Source organism: Heloderma suspectum, chromosome 5 (assembly GCF_057233095.1).
Source record: "Heloderma suspectum isolate Gila_16-S chromosome 5, 16-S_ref, whole genome shotgun sequence".
NCBI lineage: Eukaryota > Metazoa > Chordata > Lepidosauria > Squamata > Helodermatidae > Heloderma > Heloderma suspectum.
The window spans coordinates 183,361,127-183,370,630 of NC_139462.1; the positions used below are offsets into that span (position 1 = coordinate 183,361,127).

At 51.4% G+C, this 9,504-nt stretch overlaps 1 protein-coding gene across 1 annotated transcript; it reads left to right on the top strand.

Annotated features, from left to right (window-relative positions):
- Positions 1 to 2,765: 2,765 nt before the first annotated feature.
- Positions 2,766 to 9,019, top strand: TWIST1 (twist family bHLH transcription factor 1). The gene is made up of 2 exons (XM_084858625.1): positions 2,766 to 3,763; positions 8,255 to 9,019. Exon 1 carries the CDS (start codon positions 3,121 to 3,123, stop codon positions 3,724 to 3,726), a length of 606 nt encoding a protein of 201 aa, XP_084714751.1. The 5' UTR covers positions 2,766 to 3,120; the 3' UTR covers positions 3,727 to 3,763; positions 8,255 to 9,019.
- Positions 9,020 to 9,504: the final 485 nt, after the last annotated feature.

Below are 9,504 nucleotides of genomic sequence, written 5' to 3' on the forward strand. Positions count from 1 at the left end.
TTTATTATTATTATTATTTATCTGCAAAAGGAATGGGGAGGGGATAAGGTTGAGGGTGGTTGTAGATGCCTTGTATTCAATTCTAACATACCTAACCGTGCAATTCACATATTAGTTATGGAAAAACAGGGCCTCTGAAGTTGGAAAACAAGCAGGATCTTTTCGATGATCTGGCTTTAGTTCTGTAAGGGAGATAAATTTTCTCCCCATGCCCGGATATCTGGGCTGCTCCCGCTTGGTTGCTCGTTGAGTCTTCCTTAGTCAAATAATTCGAGTTTTAAGGAGACAAAATAATATAATTCCATACTTTGCCTTTCTTTTTGAGGAACAAGGAGCTTTCCTAGTTCTCGATTTCTTGAAATATCGTTTTCTGAGGATCGGCAGAGGATCCCCCCCCCCCCTTGTTATTGAAAGTTAGGAGCAGATAACATAACATTCTACATGCAATTTTCGATAATGGAGCAGAAGCTTTTGAAAGAAAGACAGAAAGTGAAACAGAATCAAGAAAGCGATGCATATATGACCATAGTTATGTATGCCACCCTTTTAATTCCGATAGAGGCTTTCCAATGAATTGCCTGTGAACTGATTTTGGAGAAGGAGAAACAAACAAATCGCCTGTTCTTTCCCAGGGAGATGAAGGAAAAGCCGTGTGGACATGCTGGTCAAGAAAAGATCCAAATGCGAATGTGAAATCGAATTAGCCATAGAAGAATGGGATGGTGATGTCCCCAAAGAGAAAAGGGCAATTTGGACAGAAGGAGGGCGGTGTGTTTCAGTGAGACTCGTTTGCATGTCAAGCTGCACCCTTAAACACACTTTCTCAGGCGTCTATCTCTTTGAAATCCACAGGACTTACCCCCAGGGGAAAATGCATAGGATGAGTTCTGTGTCCTTAGGATAGGAGGGCCAAACAAACTGATTATCTGAACTCATCCGAATTATCTTTTCTGTTTAAGAAACGTCTGCCAACTCAATGGGCCCAACTGAATTTCTTCCACTACGGCCTGGTCCCTCTCCACCACGTTGATTGCTAAACCCTTCCATGTGGAGCCATTCAAATCTATGGGGCTTGTTCTTCGGAGCGATCGAGTTCAGCACTGGGTGCATCGGGGCAACTCTCCACCCTCTTACTCCGCAACAGCCCCATGTGACTTGAATGCGAGGACTCTGGCGGAAACCCGGCCGTGTGGACGGAACTCCCGACAGGCTCGGTTGGAAACATTCATTCTAAAAGATTCTAACGTCCAAAGGCAGGCAGTACTTCCCGGGATTTTATTTGCACTGGGACGGGCAGGGGGATTTTAAAATTTATTTTTCCATTTGATCCTCCCGTGGAGCTATGCCTCCCTGCTGAAAATTAGCTAACTGCCTTATCCTCAACAGCCCCAGTGGCACTTCCTTGACAGGAACTGAGGCTGCAGCAGCCACGGAAGAGGGCTGGTTTCAGAGCCGATCCACATTACTGGCATAACTGCTTCTTCCACCCGACACCCCCCTCCCCCGCACACCTGACATCACGCTGCCACTGACCCAGCGCCCAAGGAACGAGTGGATGATGTGCTTGGGCAGGCGGGAGGTGATGGCGCTTGGGAGCGGGCACAGAGGTGCTGAGGGAGGCCTGAGCGAGGGGAGGGGGCCCATCCAGTCCGGCTGTTAAGGTCCCTTCCTCTCCTCTTTGAAGCTGCAACCAGGAAAGCGGCGGGCGAGGAGGCCAAGCGATTCAGTGCCTGGCGCTCCTGCTGCAGCGGCTGGGCTCAGCCATCCATGTGCGGCAGCCTGAGCAACAGAGGATGGTCCAGTCGCCGGTGGCCACAACTCAGCTCCACGCCCCCGCACCGAAGCCGGGGTATCGGGGTGCAAGCGTGTGCCTGGAACCTCCCACGGAACAGACATGGAAATCAGAAGTTCTCTTGATATCCGTGCGACGATTCGCTTCCACCCACCCTGTCAGCCAGTTCACGCACGCTAGTTACACTGAGGAGATGCTAAGCCGGAGAGCTCTTGTTGAGACTCGGTCCAAATTGGCATCGATGAGTGAGTTATCTGCAGCCCGAGCCTTCCGACCATCTCTACTCGGAAGCCAGCCGCGCGTCGATTTCCCGGGGCTTCGCTTCCGGAAGTGAGCCTCGTTAGGATCGCAGCCCGGAGTTTTCCAAGGCTGGCGGGCTGGAGGAGAACGGGACTCTCCAGTGGCTTTGTCTGAACTGGGGTGGGGGTGGGGGGGGAGGGATATCCCTGCGTCACAGCTGGATCCCAAAAGTATTGACTGGAAACCAATGTCCTCTGGAACTCACAGGCAAACGATGTCAGCGATCTCATCTCGAAATCTACTTGCTCTCTGTGTGCGTGTGCGTGTGTAAGACTCGGAAGTAGACCCTAATGAGATCAATGGTTCCAAGTAAACAGGGTTAGGGGGGATAGAGTGGGATGGGGAGTCATTTCTATTGATCGGAGCGAAACTGGCTTCCGTGGAAGCGTGCTTCAGATCGTAGCCTCGGAAGGAAAAGCTTTGCGGATCTCAGGAGACCGCGAGAGAGAACCGGGATTCTCTAGCAACACCCCCACGCACTCGCCCCACTCAGCCCCTCTTTTTAAAAGGATGGTGGTGGTGTCTTATAACTCCTACATCAGATGAGAGGAACCGGAGGATTTGGGAAGGGGGCTCCATTAGATCACTGGCTAACGGTCTAATGGGGAGGGGAGGGGGAAGCGGAAACTTTCGTCTAAACCTCGGCAAAGTCCCTCCTCTCCACGTCAGGCCAATGACACCGCTGCCCCCAAACGTTCCGCCAGCAGGAGCTATAAGAGCGTCCCAGACTGCAACTTTCGCCCAACTCCCAGCCAGCTCCACGGAGCCATCGGGAGGGAAGCTGACATCGCCAGAGAGATTTCCTCCTCCTCCTCTGTCGTCGTCTCCCTCTCTCTTTTGGGGCTCCCGATGGCCTCCACCCACCCAGCCAATTGAGGTCCACCCCACCCCACCCCCTGGTCCTCCTCCTTCTCTGTGGCAGGCCAAGGACCCAGCCAGGGGGAGCTGGCTGGCTAGGCATCTCCCCCCTCCCCCGCTCCCTCGCCCCTCAAAAGGGCCGCTCGGTGCGCTTCGGGTTGGCCCCCGAGATGATGCAGCAGGACGAGTCGAACTCTCCAGTCTCGCCCGCCGACGACAGCCTGAGCAACAGCGAGGAGGAGCCCGACCGGCAGCAGCAGCAGCTTCAGGGCGGCGGTAAGCGAGGGGGACGCAAGAGGCGATCGAGCCGCAGGAGCGCCGCCGGGGCCGGAGGAGGAGCCGGCGCGGGGATCGGCTCGGCGGAGGAGCCGTGCAGCCCGGCGCAGGGCAAGCGGGGAAAGAAATCCGGCGGAGGCGGGGGCAGCGGGGGAGGCGGCGGCGGCAGCAGCAGCGGCGGGGGCAGCCCGCAGTCGTACGAGGAACTCCAGACACAGCGGGTGATGGCCAACGTCCGCGAGCGGCAGCGCACGCAGTCGCTGAACGAAGCCTTCGCGGCGCTGCGCAAGATCATCCCGACGCTGCCGTCGGACAAGCTGAGCAAGATCCAGACGCTCAAACTGGCCGCCCGCTACATCGACTTTCTCTACCAGGTCCTGCAGAGCGACGAGCTCGACTCCAAGATGGCCAGCTGCAGCTATGTGGCCCACGAGCGCCTCAGCTACGCCTTCTCCGTCTGGCGCATGGAGGGCGCCTGGTCCATGTCCGCCTCCCACTAGCGTCCCGCGTCGCCCGGCCCGGCCGGAGGAGACCTAGGTAAGGGGGGAAGGCACACGGGGAGGCGGAGGACGGTGGGGGGGGGGGCCGCGGAGGAGTCAGCAGAGGCCCGAAGCCACGCTCGGCCTCCGTAGCAGGCCCGATGGAGGCTCCCGACTCGCCAGGAGGCCGCCTCGAACTTCTATGCTTCTAACTCCCCAGTCTCTTCGCGATGCGTCTCCCCTTGATGGCGAAGGAAGCCTGCCCAGGAGCTCGGCCTTCCCAACGTTCGCCTTCGCATGAAAGTCAAAGTTCCGTTGGGAACTTCTGCCTAGAGGCCTCTAGGAGGACCGTTACTCGAGAGGAAGCTCTCCCGTCTCCCTCTGTAGAGCGACCCTTGCCAGGGCACTGAGGGTGTATCCCGGGAGCGTCCACTCTGGCAGACCCCAGGGACTACTAGAGCACTTGCCTGTTGGAAGATGATAGTTAAGGAAGCGCGCAGCCCAGCATGCTGGATCCCTGCTGCGATCCTCTTTCCTACAGCGGGCGGGAAGAGAGAAGGCCTCTAGGGATCCCCTCGAACTGATGAGAGGTTTAGGATCGCCAGCCACTCTGGCGCCTACTTAACTTCCCACTTCCTCCTGAGAAAGTCCCTCTGGACTCCAGAGCGGACTCGTTTCTTCTTGAGGATTTGGGGGCGGGGGGAGAGAGTCGAATGGCCAGTAACATCTCCTGCCCCTCCTCCATCTCCCAAGGATGGAAGTCTTACCTCCAAGGAAGCACGCTCGGGACCCGAGTTGCCCATCTGAGACCTGCTTGCTCGGTTGCAAAGGAATGGATTCTGAGGGTCGTCAGGGGAAGCCAGGAGAGGCCTGTAGAAGCCAGCCGGCTCTTGAGGAAGGTCTCCTGGGTTTTAGAAGTGTCATATTTTGAATGTCACCCCAGCTGCACACTCACCTCCCTCCCCACCTAGACGCACGTCCCTCCCAGCCTTGCCTGCTGCGCCCTCTTTCTCCCATTCCAAAGTTTTATATTGACTTTAACGGGTCTCCTTGGATTGTCGCCTTAGAAGGACATTAGGTTGAAAACGGGGGTGGGGAGGCTTTCCAATGCAACCGTTAAAGCCCCTCACCCACAACCTAATAAGCCCCCCTCCTTCCACAGTCTCACCAGATTTGCCATCCAAAATGTAAACACTTAGTCCACGTTTATTTGGAAATGAGTCCCCTCCACTTTGGGAAGAAAGCAGAGCTTCCCTCTGAAAGAGGACAACCTGGGGAGCAACATTCATGAACGAAATCGACCCATTCTTAGGAAGGAAGACAGGATTTCCGCGTGTGTGTGCGTGCGCGCGCTCGCTCGCTCGCTCGCGCGCGTGTATACACACACAGTCACAGAGAGAGAGACACACAGAGAACACGTTTTCCTATGGAAGGACCCTCTTGACTTTGGCGATGGTTTTCGTATCGCTGCTCACAGTAAAGCCAGCCAGTAACATGCCTCCTAAAAGCATCTACTTAAAAGCATGTTCCCCGAAGTTTTGCTGTGGAATTACGGAAGTTTAATCTTAAATCCCACCGAAATCTTGTGGACTTCCCAAATGCGCCCACTCGGAAAGTCCCGTTGATTTCCATGGTACTCCTTCCCAAGGCAACAGCGGATTTAAAGCAGAGAACAGTTGTTAGTCGGAGAGCCTAAATAGTCCACATTTCTCTCTCCCCGCACCACCACCCCCCTCGCGAGAAAAATCTCATGGATTCCCGTGGGATAGGCTTGCCAAAGGTTTGATGGAGGTTGCAACAGCAGGAGGAATGATTTATTTGCTAGGATTCCTAGGCTACTTGGACATAATTCTTCAAGTCTAACCAATCAAACTACTCCTGGCCTACTAGGGTCGGTAGGCTGAGCGGTGATTCAAGCAAATGCTTCTTTAGATTGCAATCCTATACCCACCGACATGGGAGTAGGTCGCACTGAATGCAATGGGATTTACTTCTGAGTAGACATGTCTAGCATTGCATTGTTAGGGACTTATACCCCTTCCCAATCCCGCCCACTCTGTTTTTAAGGAACATAATGAAAACCTCACAATCACTGTCCGGTAATGTGTTTTACTGTTGGCTGTTGCTGTATACACTAGTGAGTAAGTTGCACAGAATTCAGTGAGATTTTGTTGCCAAGTAAACAGCCCAATCCTGTGTATGTTCACTTGGGAGTAAGTCGCACGTGTTTGATGGCGGTTACTCCCAAGTACTCGCATCACACTGCAGCCTAAACCTGTAGTGGTGGCACGGACAGGCCAGCATTCTTCCTCAGTACAGTTTCAATTCCATCCTAATGCTGTGATCCTTTGCACACTTCCCTGGGAGAAAGCCCTACTGAAAGTGGAACTTTCCTCCAGGTAAACATCCTTGGGATCAGGCTGCAGAACTGTTTACTTGGAACAAAATGAAGTCCCGTTGATTTTTAATGTTACTTGGTTGGATCCTTACCCGTGGAGTCCAGTTCTTCTGAGCACAGACAGGATTATCTGCCTTGTAAGGCTCCAGGATAATACATTGGGATTCTTAATTAAAAGAAGATGATAAGTAAAATGGATTGCTCAAGGAGTAGGGTATGGGTTGTTAGGAGAGCATTTCAGTTTTCTTGACTTTAAACTGCAATATTAGGGAGGAAGGCCTATGACTTACTCCAGAGTAAATTGATTGGATCCAGATTTAATCATGTGCTTAGAGTAGACCATTGAAATCAATGGAACCCAATTAATATGACTAGCCTTAACCAAATATGATTAAATCGGGATCCAACCCAATATGTATATGGTTGTGTTATAAGTCTCCTGACTTGCAGCCTAACGTGTACTTTGAATCAAGTCCGGATGCAATGAGGGCAATCACGTGGACTGGAAGCGCATTCCTCAGAATTTGTGCAGCCACAGTTTGCGGGAAAGGTGTTGAGGGTGGTGTGAAAAGCTTGGTCCAGAGAGAAAGAGAAGAAAGGCCCGCAAGCCCAATCCTGTGCAACTTTACTCGGAAGTCAGCCCCATCTAAGCTGCCTACAAAACAGTAGGCAGCGCCGGGCTCCAGTCTTATGCACACTTCCGTAAGAATCAACCCTACTGTGAATACACTGAGACATTTCCGAACAAACATGCACAGCTTCGGCTTCCTCTGAATCCCATTTATTCAGCAGGACTGAAACGTGCATGGGACCACTAGGGAAAAAAGACCGTGGGTTGTATCCAACGTTAATCTAACGTAAAGGCCATTCATTTCAATGGGTCTACTTTAAGTAGGACTCACATCGGATGCAATCCTGTCCTCCCCCAGGCAGCCTGAGCTCCCACCCACAGAAGCTCTACTTTGAAGTCACCCTGGGCTTACTTCCGAGTAAACCTGATCGGGATCAAAGCATTAAGCCATACTTATACCACTGTTGCGTGGTGTGTGTGTTTCTTCAGTAACTTCTTCGAATTGCATTGGGTATACAGTATACTACAGAACTAGAAGGGCTGTGAGGGTCGCCATCAGAGCTTTCCATGTCCGAGAGAGAGAGAGAGAGAGAGGGAGAGAGAGGCCTTAATGGAGGTTAGGAGCTTAGTTGTCGCTGGGATCGCGCAGTTGGAGCGCGCTGAGAGAGGCCGCCGCAACAGAAGTGCGACTGGCAGACGGAGCTGGCTGGACGCCGCTCTCCTTCCGCCTCTGGCCAGATGGGCAGGGAGTGAGGTCCCCAGGCCAGGGATGCTCTCGTTCCTTCGGCTGTGCTCGCCTCTGTCGTCGCGGGTTAGGCGTGCACCGGAAGAGAAAGTTGGCGGCTCCCGAGCGTGCAGCAACACAAAGCGAAGCAACCGCGTCTTGAGTGTCGTTCTGTCTCCATTCTCTTTGCGTACCGCGCATAGGCAGCCAATGGGAAAACTCGCTTAGAACACGGATTATGGTGGCTGTAGGACCCGATCCACCCCACCCACCCCACCCCTTAACAGGCTGGGTTTGAGTGCAGTTGGCTTCCCGCAAGACTCTCGTAACAGTGAGAGCTGTGCAGCTGTGGAACAGATGACCTCTGTGGGTTGGTTCTCCTTCTTCCCCAGAAGTATTTCAGCAGAGGCTGAAGGGCCATCTGTCAGGGGATGCTGTAGCGTGCTTGGAGGCTTTCTTAGAAGTAAGTTACCCTGAAATCCAGTGGGACCTGCTTCCCAAGTAGCTATGCTTAAGCTCCGGGGGGATAATGTGTCCCCCGTATACTAGATTCGCCTAGATATCCGTGACACTTCCCTTGGCGCGTTTCCTAATTTCATGCCTTGCCAACTTTCCCCTCCCCCTCCCCCTCCTTCCTTTGTCCTTTAATCCCCCCTCCCCCAGCACACATACAGAGTACATATACAGGCAAGCACCTTGTTTAGCGCCGCCTTGAATCAAGCATTGTCCAGTGTTGCGAAAAGAAGCGATTCCTTTTTTTTATTATCATTGCTTCTCTCTCTTTCTCTTATAATATATTTAATATTCTCTTTCCAGTAACGGTTTCCTCCTCCTTTCTCTCTCTGGGTTTTTACAGATGACATTGTTCCCAAAGGAAGAGAGAAAATGGACAATCTAGAGACTCTGCACTTGGATTCGCCCCCCCCTCCCCACACACTTTTTCCCTAAGACAATATAACGCCAAGGATTTTCTTGGAAATTTAGAAGCGTTCTTGGCTAATGTTGCAAAGAGCAGGGCGTGGGGAGAACATTTGAGGCGAGAGACCCAGGGGCCCCTCGGACGGTGAGGCGGCGGATCCAGAGAAAAGGCTGAATAGCCTGCCAGACATCTCTGCATTCTGATAGAAATCTGAACCGGTTTATTTTTATTTTTCTATTTTGACGAAGAATGTTGGAATTTAACTTTTTTCCCCCTTACTTCCTATTTTTTTTGTTGTTGTTCTTGCATGCATGCATTCCCATGAGCCACTCATGAAAGGAAATACGTTACTGTGGACTCCCCCCACCCTTCATTTTTGAACAGATCTAATGTCAACTAAATCCGAAATACCCAGTTCAGAACTGGTGAGAAAAGAAAATCTATTTTAAAAAGTGTTTAGGGTAGCAAAATATTATTGGTTCAAACTCTTATACGCAAGCCTATCCGGTTCCTCTCATTTTTTTAAATAATTCTTCCTGAAAAATGGAGGGGGGGTGGAGAGAAAATGAAACATTTTATTTATTTATTGATGACCCATGTTAAAATGCAAATAGATCCGGTGTCTAAATGCATTCCTATTTTTATGATTGTTTTGTAAATATCATTGTATATTTTTTCCTGCAATAAATAAATTGAAATGTTAAAGAATTTTAAAGTTTGGTCTGTATGGAGGAAAACAGGCTTGAAACTCAAGGTAAATAATCCTCGATCTGGTAGATCTGAAGTTACCCAGGAGAGTTGAGGGCCAGGGTCGGAGGGGGGAGAAAGATAAACAAACAAGAGAAAAACGCAAATAAACTAGCTACTGACAGACACAGGAGTGTTAATTATCGAGACAGCTTTATGATTCTCTTTGGGGGTTTGTCGGACTTCAGATTCTCTCCGTCTTTCAATCAAAATGGTCAAATGCACAGTATTCTTTTTAATGGTAGAGGTGGTGAAATGGTTTTTGTTTTTAATCCTCCGATTTAAATTAATGGCCATTCTTCAGTCTGGATGTGATTTCCACACCGCTGCGCCTCTTGCTATCTCAAGGCAGATATCAATGTTTAACACTAGGGTCTATATTGGGGGGGGGGGGCGGTGTTAAGGCCCATCTATAAAGCAGATATAGAAAGTTTTGTTTC

Bases quoted from the DNA above. Each gene is read 5' to 3' on its own strand.
- TWIST1 (XM_084858625.1), top strand. From the start codon at position 3,121: ATGATGCAGCAGGACGAGTCGAACTCTCCAGTCTCGCCCGCCGACGAC.